Source organism: Vidua chalybeata, chromosome 17 (assembly GCF_026979565.1).
Source record: "Vidua chalybeata isolate OUT-0048 chromosome 17, bVidCha1 merged haplotype, whole genome shotgun sequence".
NCBI classification, from domain to species: domain Eukaryota; kingdom Metazoa; phylum Chordata; class Aves; order Passeriformes; family Viduidae; genus Vidua; species Vidua chalybeata.
In genome coordinates this window covers 7894820-7910947 of record NC_071546.1, presented here as the reverse complement: position 1 = coordinate 7910947, position 16128 = coordinate 7894820, and the positions used below count along the sequence as shown (strand labels likewise).

The window sequence follows — 16128 nt, the reverse complement described above, 5'->3', positions numbered from 1 at the left end:
TGGGCTGTGGTTTGGAGGCCAGAGAAGAGGCTGTACTGGGTAGCTCAGCTTGTGCAAGGAGCAGTGTGGCCACCTTATCTGAGGGTTGCATCTGGCCAGCTCTGCTTCCTCCTCAGGGCTGCTCCAAGCTCTGTGCTGTCCAGGGTGCTCTGCTACAGCATGGTGTGATCCCTACCCTGCCTCCCTGAAATTCCTGTAGCACCTGTTCAGGTACAGCTCCTTCCAGACTGTAAGGAACATGGTGCCTGGGGCTGGCTGTCTCACACACCATCCTGTGCTGTGAGGGATGAGGCACAGCCAGCTGGGGAGTCCCAGCCTCCCTGGGAAGGGACCTGGAACAGAGCCTGCGAGAGCTGCAGCTGAGGATTATCAGGGATGGATGCAGTTTGAAGCCATTGCCCACTGTCCTACCCCTGCCTGACTTCTCAACCTTCTCAAGGTTTCGTGAGTACTTGAATTCCTTTTAACCCATGTCAGATAGAGTGTGGCAACTGGGAATAAGCCCAGGCTGGAGAGGCTGAGTTCATCCAGACACAGATTTGCTGTGCTGTCAGGATGTGCTGCTGTGGGGGAAAGTCATTGTTTCCTGTTGTTCCTGTTCACTGTCCCAAGGGCCTGGTTTGTGTCCCAAACCCCTCCCTCTCCCAGCTGGCAGGCACGGGGAGGGGGTCCTGCTGCAGCTCCCATCCTGCCACCTCACCAGAGCTTCTTCCAGGGGCTGGCCTGGCAGGTCCTGAAAGATCTGGGCAAGGCAGATCTACACTTTCCTTTAGACTGCAGTGCTGGGAGGAAGAGCCCCTACCAGCCCCAGAGCAGCACTGAGACATCGGGGTGTGGAGGCGTCACTTAGCCTGGTGGGAACACAAGCAACACAAAGGCTGTTTTTGAGAGGAAACTATTTTTGACCAGTTTTTAGGGAAAATACTGCTGAGATAGTGGATGTCTTTGTGCTCAGACTACCCTTTCATGGAGAAAGGTTTAGAATTTCTTTGAACAAAGGTGAAGTTGAAGCCAGCAGTGGGTTAAAGCACGAGCAGAAACAACACCTGGCAGCAGGGAGTTAGCTCTGTCCACCTGCCTAGGCCATGTCACCTGAGTCACTTCTGGGAAAACAGGAGAGAATGGGCTGTACTGCCTCCAGTCAGCAGCTGGGAGGGGTTGGCAGCTTGTCCTGGGTTTTGACAGGTTGGGAGGTTATGGAAAAAGTGTCAAATTAATTTCAAGAAGGTCTGAACTTTTAAATCGTAGCCCATAGCTACATCTCCCATAGCAGCATCTTCAAAAGCTGCTGGCACCCCCACATCTCTCCTGGCAACAGTGAGGGGGCAGTGGGGGGAGAGGGGGGAAATCAGCCATCCTGGGGCTGTAGTGCTGGGCTGGGCTCAGCCTTGTGCAGAGACAGAGAGGGAGGCTGGTTATTTTTAGGGCTAGAGCTGGATCTGACCGTAGGGTGACCTTGCAGCTCTCCAGTCTGGTGCACACTGGCAGGATTTGAGTAAATTGCTCCCCAGTTGTGCGATGAATTAATGCAAAGCCTTAAGTCTCATGGTGCAGCACTGCAGTCAGGGGGGCAATGGTGTTTGAGAGCAGTGTCAGGATGGTCACAGCAGCCCTAGTTCAAAACCATTTCTCTGATGCACAAAGAACCTCATATTTTTCTTTTTTTTTTCCCTTTATTTTTGTTTAGTTTTCTGGAGAGTGAAGGCTCTTCCTTGGGATCACCTGGCTCAGCCTGGTCAGGTGTTGGGATGCACTGCACGCTGCCACTGCCTCGCTTCCAGTCTGGCTGCCTCTGGATTTAGGAACAGTACAGGAGCAGGGTCACTGCCCTGGTCCTGCTGGCCACACTATTGCTCATCCAGGTGCCACTGCCCTTCTTGTCCACCTGAGCACACACAAGCTCATGTTCAGCTGCTGCTCTTCAGCACCCCCAGATCTCTTCCCAGATTTCCAGCCACTTTGTCCCAAATCTGGAGCACTGCATGTGGTTGCTGTGACCTGAGGGCAGGACCTGGCACTTGTCCTTGTTGAATCTCATACCTTTGGCCTTGGACCATCGATTCAGCCTACCCAGATCCCTCTGTGGATCCGTCCTTCCCTCCAGCAAATCCGCAGCTGCTGGTGTGTGTGGTGCCTGCCAGCCCACTGCTGCCTGGGGTGGTGTTTCTGTAGCTCAAATAAGAACACATTTATTTTTTACAGTATTAAATTTCAATGGTCACGCTTGTCCCTCTTTCTGACATTTCTGGCATTTCTGATTTTGTGAGTTCTGTCAGCGGATGATCCTGAGGGCAGGGAATGATTGGGGCATAATTCATTAGTTTTCAAGCCTTTGTGCTTTCTCAAGAGTTTAGGCACCAGAATGTGACCTGGACCTGTCCTGGCTCAGACCAGCTGGACCCAGTGAGGGTCTGGTCAAACCCTGGAGCAGTGAGGGAGCTGAGCTCCTTGCCTCCGTTGAAACACTGCTTGTTGCAGTAACCTTGCTGCTGGTAAGATGAGCAGGTTATGCCAGGGACTGAGAAAAACCCTAACATGAACCAGAACCCCCCACCCAGAGCAAGAGCTGCTGTGCCTGACGTGTGCAAGCGTGCCTGTGCCAGTGAGGCAAGGGCTCCAGTGTGGGCTTACATCCAGTAGCATTTTCTCCTTTCAGATCCTTGTTTATCACTAGTTCTTGTAGAGAGAGCAGGCCTAGCTCTCAGCAAAGACAGGTGAGAGCTAAGTAGGGATGAGAACATGCCCCTTTTTATGCCCTGTTGTTTTTCACCTTGACTCACAGCCTCACACATCTGCCCTCCTGATGTGGAAAGTCAGGGACCACTGGCATCTTCAGTCTGTTGGAGCTTTAATGTAAAACATAATGCTATGGCATCAAACAAGAAAAAAATCACCCTTGGTATTTCAGTATTTAAAAGATACAAGCAAGGGACAGAAACAATTAAAACTTGCTTCATGCCATTATCTGTTATTTTAAGAGTCTCCTCCTCTTGTGTCCCATTTTAATGCGCTTGCTGAGAATCCTGGCTTTTTTATTAGTCTCTTGGCTGTCCTTGGAAATTCTCTGTTCCCTTGTGGAGGCTCAAGTTCACCTCCTTGAAGTAAAGAAATAGGACACTTTGAGGCAAAAATCCTGTGCCTGGAGTGGTTCTCTTTTTTTGAAAAAAAGAAAATAGTTGCTGCTGTACCAGAAAAAAGTCCTTTTGAGTGCAGGATTGTTCAAACCTGCATATCTTCTGCTGAGCCTGTCCCAGCGATGCGGGACCAGCACTGACCTCCATCTGCACAGTGGGGAGCAGCATTAATCACAGAATCATCACAGTTGGAATAGACATTTAAGATCATCAAGTCCCAGCATGACCAAGGCCACCACTAAACCATGTCCCCAAGTGCCACATCCAAAGGTCTTTTAAATTCCTTCAGGGATCATGACTCCACTGCCCTGCACAGCCTGTGCCAGTGTCTGATCATCCTTTTCAACAAATTTTCCTCAGTATCCAACCTAAACCTCCTCTGGCACAACTTGAGGCATTTTTTCTTGTCCTGTCCCTGTTCCCTGGGAGCAGAGCCTGATCCCCACCTGGCTGCACCCCCCTGTCAGGGAGCTGTAGAGAAGAACATCTCCCTTGAGCCTCCTTTTCTCCAGGCTGAGCCCTGCCAGCTCCCTCAGCCTCTCCTGGTGTTCCAGCCCCTTCCCCAGCTCCATTCCCTTCTCTGGACATGCTCCAGCCCCTCAATGTCCTTCTTGAAGTGAAGGGCCCAGAACTGATGCCAGGACTCAAGGGGGACGGGCACTGCCCTGGTCCGGCTGGTCACACTGGGGAGGGCACAAGCCACGACGCTGTTGGCCTTTGTTGTTGGCGTTGCCAAGGGACCCTGGGTCGGCACTGCCGCCTTGACTGAGTCCTGTTCAGCTCAACAAAGGACAGGACGAGAAGACATGGTCTTAAGATGCACCAGGGGAGGTTTGGGTCGGACGTTAGGTGAAATTCCTTCACAAGTAGGGTGATTAGACTTTGGAATGGGCTGCCCACAGAGGTGATGGAGTCACCGTCCCTGGAGGTGGACAGGGAAAGACTGGACGAGGCGCTCAGTGCCCTGCTGCAGTTGGCATGGTGGTGTTGGGTCAGAGGTTGAACTCGCTGATCTCAGAGGCCTTTTCCAACCTCATTGATTCTGTGGGGGGCCACGCACCCCGCGGCTGTGCGGGCTGGAAATGGCGATAAAGGGGCAAAGCGCGCAGGGCCCCGCGCCCGGAGGCTCCCTCGTGGCCGGGCCCGCGTTCCCCCGGCAACCGCGCGGGGCCGAGATGGCGGCGGGGCGGGGGGGCGGAAGATGGCGGCGGCCAGGGCGGCACCGCCGGGCGGGATCTGTGGAAGGTCGGGCGGGATCTATGGAAGTGACGGGCGGGCTCTATGGCGGTGACCGCCGCGGCTGCGCACACGTGGCCCCTCCTCCGTCGGGCTGCGGGCGCTGCGGGTGCGAGCGGCACCGGCACCGGCATGGGCGTGCATGTGGAGACCATCGCCCCCGGCGACGGTGAGCCGCGGCGAGCCCGCTCCCCCCCACCCCTTCTGCCTGCCCTCCCCGCGGGTCCCGGTGCGGGTCCCGGTGCCGCGGGGTGATGGTGCGTGTCTCCCTGCAGGGCGGACGTTCCCCAAGCGCGGCCAGACCTGCGTGGTGCACTACACGGGTGAGTGCGGGGCGAGCCCCGGAGCGGGAGGGTCGGACCGGCCCGGACACCGGCGGAGCGGGGCCTGCCGCCCCCCCCCGCCCCCGGCTGCCTGCAGGGACCCCGGGCGCGGCAGCTCGAGTGGCCCGCGGCGCTCCATGGGGAAGAGGGGGATCCGGGCCGCCACGAGGGCCTTTCCCGGGGGGGCGCGGATGAGCCCCGGGAGGGGGGTGGAGGTCCTGTCGGTGCCCCGTGGCCGTGGGGAGGCCGCGTTGTCCCCGTCTTTTCCCGCAGCCTTTTCAATGAAGGGGCCTTTCCCACCCGTATCCAGCCTTCTTTCTGGGGGTGCACCGGGGAACGACCCAAAAGGGACCCCGGGGCGCGGGCAGGGGCACCCCGGGTGGTGCCCTGGGGGTCCCACGGCAGCTGAGACCCGTGGGCTGTGGGGCGGCCGGGCCCGCAGCCCTCAAGGGCTCCACGAGTCACCCCCCGGGAGCTTTGGGGTCTGCTTCTTCCGAGCGGGGTCTCTCCTGCCACAGCTCCCTGCAGGAGTGCAATCCCCCTCCCCAGTCCTGCCCCAGTTCCTTCTCCCTTGCAGGGTGACACCAGGGGTACCCGTGGTGCCGCCCCAGACCCGCATCCCCCCATTTTTTGAGGGGCCTGGTGTGGGTAACCAGGGCGCTGTTCAGTGGTCGTGGTGATGCTTTGATGAGGGGCTGCCCCAAAGCCAAGGAGGGTCATCTCCTCCAGCAGCCTTCTGCGAGCTGGGGGGGGGGAAAAACCAACCTTGGGACCCCAGAAATGCTTTAGGGATCACTTTGGGGGCTCTTGTCCCCCTGGGCTGCCTTTTGTCCATCGTTGGCTCATCGGCGCGGTAAAAATGAGTTAATGACTCATTTGTGACTGTTTTTGCTAATAACCAATTTGCCTTCCCGCCCCAGCACTTTCTGCCTCCCCTTGCTTCCCTTGGGGGGCTGGGGTTGCCCCTCTCTGTGGAACGGGGCCCGGCCTGCTGGGAGGGCTCGGCGGGCATCCAGCCCATCTGCTGCTCCTCCATCTCCCCCGTCCTTTCCGTTCCCTCGTCAGCAGGGAGAGGAAGCAGCTTGGTCTGCCCGGCCGCCCCGTTTCCTCCGCCGGTGGAAGAACAAAGAGAGGCTGGCAGGCAGTCAAGTGGCTCCCGGTGGGCCAGTCCTGCCGCCTGCCAACCCTTCCGACTCCCAACCCTCCAGCTCCCTGCGCCGGCTCTCCCCTCCTGCGGCGTTGCTGGAGCTTGGCTTCTCTCCCCAGCCCTGTCCCCCACCCTGGCAGAGCTGTTTGGGGGTCACTAGCATCCTGTCCCCACCTCACGGTGCTTCAGGCAAAGTGCTACGTGGTGACTTGCTCACAATGGACCCTCCCCAGTAGCAGTGATCTGCTGCACCTGGGAGAGGTTATTTTATTTTATTTTATTTTATTTTATTTTATTTTATTTTATTTTATTTTATTTTATTTTATTTTATTTTATTTTATTTTATTTTATTGTTATTATTGTCTCTGTTTGTCCTTTATCCCCACCCCCGTTCCATCTGCAGGCAGCTCCTGCCCCACTGCCTCGGCAGGCAGCAGGAATCAAACCCCTCCAGGCCCTGATGCCATTTCCCTGCGTCGGCAGCGCAGTTCCTGCAGCCGGCTCTGCCAGAGATGGGAGCGGGGCTTGGCTCATGGGAAACCTTACAAACCTTTGATTCCCGGCCCGGTTGCAACACTCGCCGATCCCAGAGCAGCATCAGGGATGGTGGCAGAGTGCAGTGCTGGAGGTGCCGAGCTCCAGGACTCCTTCCAGAGCCCTGCGTTGGCTCCGTCCCCAGCTGCCCTTTGCTCCAGTGCTGGGGAGATCCAGCCTGTGGTATGCAGGAGGCAGCTCTCCCTGTGCTGGGTTATGGATGCACAGTGATTTGGGGAAAAAAACAGTGATCCAAGGATGAGGGGCTGTGGGGAGCCACCTTGGTCAGCCAGTGGCTTGTGCTGCTTCTGCCTGTGCCCAGGCTCCTGCTCCATGGGGCATGGTCCTGCCAAGAGCATCCCAGAATGGACAGACAGCCCTGGTGCAGGAGGGCAGTGCAGACCAAAGAAAGAGGTGGAGAGAAGAGCAGCCTCCTTGGAGATGCCACTTGCTTATGCTGGGGTTGCAGAGATGGAAATGTATGGGGGGAGCTGGTGAAATTGAACCTGTTCCCCCTCCTTCCTTCCAGGTCTTGGGACTTTTTGTGGAGAGCTTGTGCCACGGGGTGTCTGAAAGAGTGTTTGATGTGAAATCTACTACGCAGGGCTCTTAAAGGCACTAAAGGATAATGTTCCCCGATGCACCCAGTGTGTTCAGCACATTTTGCTTTGCTTGCAGCAACTGGCATGGAATGGAATGGAGTGTGGGAGTGAATTAGTGGGGAGACGATGTGGATTGGGGGCCAATAGAGCTAAGCCCCCTGAGTCAGAGCAGGGAGCAGAGTGGGGCTGCTGTGCAGTTGGGGATCCTGCAGTGCTGGTGTCAGGGAGATCAGCTGTGTGGGGAGACTGTGGGCACCCCACTGTGCTTCAGGAGGGGAAATGGGGGGCTGTAGTCATTCTGGGGAGTGCCAGGACAGGAACAAGTCTGACATGGATTGGCCAAATGGCTTTGCCTGAGTGGCAAAGCACACTCAGCATGTGGGGTCTCTGAGGGAGTTGGGCTTGGAGCAGAGATGGATACTAGAGGAAACTGCCTTTCTCCAGCAGGATAGCAGTGAGGGGACTGCTCTCCTCCCTACGCCTGTGCACAGTCCCTGGCGCAGTGGTGCTGCTCTGGGTGCTGCCCTCGATGCTCTCCCGCTGCTCAGCAAACGTCCTGTGGTTGGGAGGTGTTTCCTCCCAAGGTGTGTGACATGGGTTGTGGAAACTGTGGGAGCTCAGCACCGTCTCCTGCACTCCCTTCCCTGCCTGCGCTGGGGTCCTCTGTCCTGCCAGGCCTCAAGAATGGTGGGCAGAACCCTCTCCCCACCCAGCTGTGGGTGATAATGGGGTGGGCTTGAGTGATGAGGAATGCTGGTGGAGGCAGGATTGAACCTCATCTGGGCATCCCTGCCCTGAGCAGGGGTTTGGAGCATGCTGGGTATTCCAGGGTTTCTGGGAAGGGTTTTCCATCCTGTCCCAGCTGGAGCAGAGGTGCCTGCCCCACTGCTCTGGTCTCTTCCTGCCTCTCCTTGGGAGGCTGGCTCTGTGCCGGAGCCCCTGGGCAATGGCCGTGCCAAGGATCAGCAGCGAGGAGGGGATGGAGGGGGTGCGGGTGGGGCTCCTCAGCCCCGCAGAACCCGACCCGGCAGGTTTGTCCCAGGGCTGACTCTGCCTGCTCCAGCACTGCTCTCCGCCGCCTCTGCCCGCCCAGGGGGGCCCGGAGCCAAGTCGCACGTTGCAGCCGGCGTCTCCCAGCTCCTGCCTGCCAAGTGTGGCAGAGACCTGGCAGGGCCATGCTGCCTGGCTGGGGCTGAGCTCCAGAGCCCCCACTACATCCCATGGCTGCTGCAGCCTCAGCTGTAGGGCTCTCTGTTCTTCCTCACTCTGATTTCCTGAGACCCCTTGGGGTCTGTATAGACCAACTGGGATCTCTGGGGACTCAAATCCTTCTGGGTGGGAGCCAGGGCCAGTGGGTCTCCATAATCCACCTGTGTGAGCTCTGCCCTTCTTGCAGGTCTGGGGTTGACAAGCACGGAGCCCTGTCAGCGGCTTGGATAAGCTGGGATGTGCCAGGGGCTGTCTGCTGCTCCTGGGGCTCTGCTGGGGTAGCTGTTTTTGCCAGAGGATGCTTTTCCTCCATAATAGCTTTAAGATCTCGTTATCTCCTTGCTCAGGGATGGCAGGGATGAGGAAATGGTTGCTCATACTTGTCCAGGGCTGGAGAAATCTCCCAGGAGGCTTTTGGGCAGAGGAAGTGCCTGAGATGAGGATGCAGTCTCCAAAGGATTGGAGCCTCTTTGTTTTCCCCACTGGCATGATGGGGGAGCATGGCCAGGCTCCCACATATGACCTTCTCCATCCTGGTTTGGGAGAGCTAAGTGATCGATCCCTCAGGCTGCTGCAACCAGCATAGTCCATCAATCCCTCTCTTCTGCAGCCAGGGAGCTGCCAGATCTGAAACGCTTCCTGAGGCTGGATTGGGACAGGTGAGCTTGGCAGTGGAGTCGGGCAGTGCCATCCACTCCTGTGCAAGGTTGGCAGCATCTCCTGCACTGCTGCTGATGCTTCTGCATTCCCTGGTCAGGACATCGAACAGGATGCACTTCTGCAGGCTGCAGATGCCCTGGGAGCATCCCAGTAGTCCCTGCTTGCTGTGACAAGCAGGGGCTTGTGCTGCTTGGCCCCTGGGGTTTTTCCTTGGTGGCTGTCCAGGGAGAAGGGTGGCAGAGAGCTGTCCTCTCTGTCCCTCCTCAGCCACCTTGGCCCATGGCTGCACTGGAGGGCTCGGAGCCGAGTCAGGGTCAGCTGGGGCCGCAGCCAGGCAGTGCTGTTGGTGCCAGCCAGCATGGGCTGCTCCTGTCCCTGCTGCCAGGTGGGAGGAAGGCCAACGAACGGGAGCAAGGAGCAGTGCCAGACAGGCTGGAAGCAGGTTCAGCAACAAGAGGTTTATCCTGGAAGGAGGAAATGAGAGAACTCCAGATTTACTATTCCAAAGTCCAGGGCTACAATGTGACTGGCTGAGCTGATGCTCGACACACTGGACAAGGGATTTTTGCTGTCTTAAATAAAAAACTTCATTCTGCTCCCTGAGAGGAGCCCACAGGTCTTTGTGCTCGTTGCCCCTGCAAAAGTGATGTGTTTTTTCTCATTCCCTTCTTTACATTCAGCATTTCCCATCCCTGTGGCTGCTGATTCCTGTGTGCCATTCCCTCTGGTCACTGTGCAAGCAGGGGCTGAGCTCCTCCATCCCATCTTTTTCGCAGACACCTTTTCCCTTGCACACATGCCCTGGCAAAAGGAAGTCAATCTGCCCCATGCAATCCTGAGGAAGTTTGGTTTTTCAAGACTGTAGAGCAGTTTCCAGTCAGGATAGCAGGATTTTCGGGCTGTTTTGGGAAGTGAAGAAGTGTTTCGGAAGAGAGTTTAATTTTACTCTAGTCACACAGGGTTTATTGTACAGGGCACTGGCTGTGTTAATGTAGAGCTGGAGCTGCCTTACAGGAGTTGACTGGTGGAGTTACTGCTCCTATAAGGCAGCGCCAGCTCCAAGATTCCCCAAGAAGGTCAGGCAGGGAGCAAGGGAGGGGAGGAAATTCCTCCTTAGCTGATGTTGGGGAGTTATATTTAGCTCTGGGGATATCAGCCTGGCTCAGCCCGTGCTGGGGAATGAGGGCTGCCCCAGGCACATGCATCCAGCACTTGGTGCTGCCTCTCCCCATCGTCATTCCCGGGTCCAGGAGGGATTTGGCTTAGATCAGCTGGGCACTGGCAGGGCTGGAGGCCAGTCACAGCCTCCAGATGCAGCACTGGCGTGTCATCAGTGTTTTGGGTGCCTGAAGGTAGAAGCCTGTTGAGTGAGAGGTGTGTTTTCTGGTGGGATGGGAAGCACAAGGTCAGATCCTGCTGCCTGATGATAAATGGCTGTTGGTGGTGCTGCAAGGTGGGCAAGATTTTCTTTTCCCATCCATCTGCTCCCCTGTCAGTCCTTGGTCCCAGCCCAGAGGAGCGCTTCTCTTTGGGTCAAAAAGTGTCATCCTTCCCTGCCCCAGGATGGGTGATGCTGCAGGGATTTCCCCTCCTGTACAGGTGTTTCCCAGGGAAAAGGAGGACAAGCTGAGACACATCTTTGACTCAGAGCCATGTGACTGTCACCTGCTGGGGCTGCCAGGTCACAGCATCTCACATTGGCATGCGTGGCTCTGTCCCTCTATCACCATCTCCCTCTCTCTCCCCAGGTATGCTGGAGGATGGGAAGAAGTTTGATTCCTCCCGCGACAGGAACAAGCCATTCAAGTTTGTGATGGGCAAGCAGGAGGTGATCCGTGGCTGGGAGGAAGGCGTTGCTCAGGTGCCTGGAGCTCCTCCGCCTCGCGCTCCCCGTGCCAGGCTGTGCCGCGCCGGGAGCTGCAGCGTGGGCAGGAATCAGTGTGCATGCAGCTCATTCCCTCTTTTATTTTTTTTTTTTTTATTTTATTCCCCTGTTCCACCCCCTCAGCGCTGGGAGGTGTGGGTGTGAATATCACCTTCTGCATTGCCACCTGCCAGCTGGCAGGAATGGAGCCGGGCCAGGCCCCAGCAACACCTACGGCACGTCGGTGACTCAGCGGTGACATTTCTGCACTGAGTTAGCTCTGAAAGAGCACGGCGGGAGCGCTCAGCCCTCCCGGGCTCCGGAGCCCACGCAGAGAGAGGGCTGGTGGGCACAGCACAGCTCCGGGCTGTGATCCCACGCTGTGGGCACAGCACAGCTTCAGCTCCTGCCCGCATGATGCTGCTCACTCTGTGCCATGCTGGCAATGCAAGCACAAGGATGCTGGTGGCTGGAGGGAATGGCCTGGCATTCCCTGCCTTCCCTCATGTGAAGGACATCTCAAGCCCTGCTCCTTTTCCAGCCCATGCTACCTACCTTTTCCCTCTGGCACTCTTCCTGTTCCTCTGGTTTATGCAGCCTGAGTCTGTACTCTTGCCCAGTGTAGAGAAAACAGAGGACAGGTGTGTGTGTCCCTCCTCTGTCACTCACCTGGCAGTTGTGCCCATCTCCTGACATCCCTCTGTTTCTGTCCCTGCCCCAGATGAGCGTTGGTCAGCGGGCAAAGATGACCATCTCCCCAGATTACGCCTACGGCTCCACTGGCCACCCAGGGATCATCCCACCAAACGCCACTCTAATTTTTGACGTGGAGCTCATGAAATTGGAATGACCCATCCCAGCACCCTGTCCTCGGGTAAGATGGGGCAACTTATGTCAGGGACTGTGTGGATTGAGGACAGCTCAAGGCCCCTGTGTTTGATCTTGGGACAGTGTGGGGAGGTAGGATGGAGGCAGGGGGGGAATGGGCAGTAATGGGGAATATGAGAAGGACAGGGCAGGTCTCTGTGGGTAAAAGTTGCTCTTGGGAGTCTGGTGAACTGGGGTTCTGATCACTACAGTGCTACATGCAAAGTTCCCAGCCTGGCAGAGTGGGTTGATGTCATGGAGGTGTTGCAGTGACAGTTCTTTGTGCCTTGGGTTCTGAGTGTTGTTGCTGCACCAAGGGGGCTCGGTTGCCACAGCCCCTCCTGCCTCTCATGCTGCCTGGGCAAGGGGCTGATGGTGTGGGCAGGAGGCAGTGACTATCACCCAAGGGTTGGAGCACTTCTCGCATGGAGACAGGCTGAGAGCTGGAGTTCCTCAGTCTGGAGAAGAGAAGGCTCTGGGGAAACCTTGGAGCACCTTCCAGAGCCTAAAGGGGCTCCAAGAGAGTTGGAGAGGGACTTCACACAAGGGCCTGAAGTGACAGGGCAAGGCAGAACAGCTTCACACTGACAGAGGGCAAGGTTAGATTAGATATTAGGGAGAAATTCTTCCCTGTGAGACTGGAGGGGCCCTGGCACAGGCTATCCAGAGAAATTATGTCTGCCCCATCCCTGGAAGTGTCCAAAGCCAGGTTGGATAGAGCTTGGAGCAACTAGACTAGTGGACAGTGTACCTACCTGTGCCAGGAGGCTGAAACAAGATGGGTCTTTAAGGTCCCTTCCAACCCAGCCCATTCTGTGATTCTGTGGGGCTCTGCTCTGGGGTGTGGGGTCCCCACGGTGTGGGCAGGGTGGGGCTGTGCTCCCCCCTGCGATCAAGGCTTGACTGCTGCTCTGAGGGCCCAGTGTGGTTTGTGTGGAGGCTGCTGTGCCCTGGGCACATTCCCTCCTTGTCCAGCGGGCAGCTCTGTCATGCTGCCTCTCCTCTCTCCACACAGGTTTGGCACATGGAGGAATCCAGAATCTCAGCTTCAAGAAGAGTGCACATGACTTTATACGGAGCTTTTCCTGATAGTCCACTACACTCATTGTATAACCTTACACCTTGATTGAATGCCTTTGGTCACTAAGCTTTGCGTCTGACTCTTCCTCCTTGTATCGTGTTTTTATGTCTTTTTAAACTATACACCGTAAACCTCAACTCTTTTTGGGTCAAGTTCTTAATCTTATTTTTGTTCCAGGTGTAGACTACGTTTTCCCAGTAGCACGCAGATGGGCTGACCTTAGATAGGAGTCATTTGAACAAAAGGAATCCTGTTAGTTACTAGTTTTGGTGCAGATTTATGGTGTTTCCAAACCAGAAATTGCTGCTGCTGCAAAAGCCATAGCAGAGTGAGGTTGTTGAGGCTGAAGGGATGCAGAGAGCAAGGTAGCACTAGGATTGTTTATAGGAATTCTGCCTGGAGTGGGACAGCGAGGGAGCCTGGCCTTTCCCTGCTCCCTGAGGAGCATCACTGCGGGCATTGTGGGTTTGCTCTGGGAAAGGAGGGCTGCTCTGCCCCTGCTTCACCCTGCCATCTCATGGTGGGCCTGCCTTCCCCTCCAGACCACTTTTGGATTTAGGGAGTTGGGTTTCCACCAGAGCTCCACCACACCCTGAAAATCCCGTAGCATGGAGCTTTCTTTAAAGAAAAAGGAAAACTGGACAAAGGGAAGGTGCTGTCTGCAGGGGAGGTGGTGGGGGCTCAACTCAACAAAAACGCCTCTGTCCTCCTTCTTCCCCGTGGAAAGGAACCATCAGCTCCCCACTGTCCCTGCTCTGAGCACACCTGCCCATTCTCTCCTGCCACCTGATGCTGGTCATCGCTGCTTGCCTGGTCTCACAGGACGCATAGCTGTCCCCTGTGCCCCTCCCTCTGCCCTGCCCAGTCCGTTGGTAACAGAAATTCCCGCTGGTCACTTCCTTCTCCGCCGCACAAAGGTATCCAGTTTATTATCGCAATAAAAACGCTTTATGCTGGCTTTTCTCAGCCCTGTGTCCTGGAGGTTCTTCCCTCGCCCGTCTGTCGCTCAGCACAGCAGGGGCTGGGCTGGGCTCAGGGGGTGCCGTGTGGGGTGCTGTGGGTGCTGCTCTGGGCTTGTGGGGTGCTGTGCCAGGCTCATGGGGTGCTTTGGGTGCTGTGCCAGGGTTGCAGGGTGCAGTGCCAGGCTCATGTGGTGCTGTGCCAGGGTTGTTCTGCTGTGCTGCTGTACCTTAGTATGAGGCTCGGGTGCTCGGCCCTAGGAGCACAGTAGGATGCTTGGGGCTCCTGTGCTCTGTGGGGAGGTGATGGTGGCCTGCTGGAATTTGCATAATTAATTGCCTCACCATAACCTATTAAGCATTGCCCTTGTGGCTGTGACTCAGCCTGGACTGGAAGCATGAAGGATAGATGGATGCATGTTCCCATGGTCCTTGCAGCTCTAGAGAAGCCCTTCCTTGCACCTTTCTGGATTTATTTCAGTCCTTTTTGAAAGCTGGACATGGCACATGGGGCACAGCACATCACCTACTTTGGGCTTTCCTGCTGCAGCTGTGGGTGTTGTGTGTGTAGGATGGGCTCAGGCACCACTGTAGGCCAGTGGCTGGCTCCTCTGCTGACAAGCTTTGATCAGTGTGCCACAACTGATAACACGGCCACGATCAATAACACAGCCTGTCCTAGCTGCCAAGCAGAGTTTGTGTGTAATGTGTCCTGGAGGAAGCAGTGTTCTGGGGCAGGAGCAGCTCAGCCATTGGGATGCATCCAGGAGCACTGGTACTTGCACAGGGCTGTGCAGGAATTAGCACTGCCCTTAATTGTGGCTCAATTAAGCAGAATGGGAGCTTGTGGGGCACCAGCACCCTGCTCTGTCCTTTGCTGTGGCTGTTTCTGGGTGGAAGCTTGAGGCCAGTTTGTGTTTCTCTTCCTGCAAAGCTTTTTGCTTTAATTATTAACCAGTGCCAGGCAGTGCCATGGTTTCTGGCTGGGGCTGGAGGGAGCCAAGGCAGGAGGGAGGCTGAGGGAAGCCCCCTGCCCTTGGGCCCTCAGCCCCTGCACAGCTCCTAAAACATCCATGAGTGCAGGTGGGGTGTGAGTCCTTACAACTGTGGTTTTGTGGGAATGAGGGTTTCAGGAAATGAACAGACTCCAGGAAACAATCCCCTCTGTCTGTGTAGGACTCTCTCTGCCACTGGCATTCAGGCTGTTCTTGTCCTGGGCTGGTCAAGGCAGCTGGGCACCATCCAGCTAAAAATAACACCAGTAAATAAAACACTTCCTCCTGGTCTGGCACGCTGGAGCGGAGGCACAGGGAGCTGGGACGTGCCTGGCTGCGGCTCCACACCGGGACTGGCCCTGTGCCGGGGAGCTGGGGGCTGGTGCCACCAGGTCCAGGCCTGCCCGAGGGCTCTCAGCACTCCCCTGCCCGGCCCCTGGGGACACGGTGTCCCATGGCATCCTCAATGCCAACAGCAAAATGTCACCACTGGCTGCTGGAGGGCTGGATCCCCAGGTGACATGGTGATGGCCCATGGCAGCAGGATGCCACAGCCACCCCATGCTGAGCTCTGTGCTGGCTCAGTTTCTCCACCTGCAGCATGGGACTCCCACACCTGGCACGTGTCCCAGGTGACGGCTGGAAGGGTGTGGGACACGGGATCCTGGTCACGGCCGCGTCAGCCCCACGTGCCAGGGCAGCGAGGTGTCAGCGGGAGCCACCGCCCACGCAGGGGATCACGGTGGGGAACCCCCTTCACCCCCCCAGCAGGGCCTGTGGAGCCCAGGAAGGATAATGGGGGGGGGGGCAAGCCACATGCTGGGGGTGGCAGGAGAGGTGATGCAGTGGGGGGGGGGGGGGCACCATGGGGGTGTACAATCCCATCCCTGCTCCCCCAGGATGCTCAAACCTATAGAAAACCATCCCAGTCCCCATTCCAATCCCTGTCCCATCCCTGCAGTGCCAGGGCTTGTGCATTGTTGTCTTCATCTTCCTCTTCCTCACCTGTGCCCTACCTGGCGGGGGTGCAATCAGCTGAGGCTGTCTGGCCCCTCCCTGGGCTGGGCCCGGCTATAAAACACAGGGGCCAGGCAGAGGGTGTCACAAGGACCTGGGAGCTGTTGGCAGGTGAGTCCAGGGGTGCCAGGGTTGGACTTGGAGGGTCTTGTCTGTTGGGTGCTGCTGCTATCCCTGGGCTGCAGGTGGGATCCTGCCTGGTTCCCGCAGACTCAGAACTGGGACTCAGAACTGGGTCTGGATTTGGCCCCTACACAGTGAGTTTTGGATTATGCTTTTTGGGGCACAAGATGCCATACAGTAGGTTTTGGGGGCACAGCCTTGGGCACAACATGAGGTGCAGAGGGGGCCGCTGGTGTGTACAAGGGCTGTTGCCATGGGACATCTCACTGCTGTGTCTGGGTAATGCTGGAATGGCCCCACTGGCCAGCTGGACATGGAGAGCAGAGGGGTCTGATGAGGGGCAAAGGGGCCATTCCCATGGGATATCCCCCTCCCCT

General features: G+C 56.9%; 1 protein-coding gene across 1 annotated transcript; it reads left to right on the top strand.

Annotated features, from left to right (window-relative positions):
• The first annotated feature begins 4404 nt into the window (after nt 1-4404).
• Nucleotides 4405-13623, top strand: FKBP1A (FKBP prolyl isomerase 1A). Its single transcript, XM_053958308.1, has 5 exons — nt 4405-4539; nt 4646-4693; nt 10594-10706; nt 11431-11583; nt 12592-13623. Exons 1-4 carry the CDS (start codon nt 4416-4418, stop codon nt 11557-11559), a joined length of 414 nt encoding a protein of 137 aa, XP_053814283.1. The 5' UTR covers nt 4405-4415; the 3' UTR covers nt 11560-11583; nt 12592-13623.
• The last annotated feature ends 2505 nt before the right edge of the window (nt 13624-16128 follow it).

Coding starts and splice junctions, on each gene's coding strand:
- FKBP1A (XM_053958308.1), top strand. CDS start 4,416: ATGGCGGTGACCGCCGCGGCTGCGCACACGTGGCCCCTCCTCCGTCGG. Junction 4,694..10,593: donor CTGCGTGGTGCACTACACGG/GTGAGTGCGGGG, acceptor CTCTCTCCCCAG/GTATGCTGGAGGATGGGAAG. Junction 10,707..11,430: donor GGGAGGAAGGCGTTGCTCAG/GTGCCTGGAGCT, acceptor TCCCTGCCCCAG/ATGAGCGTTGGTCAGCGGGC.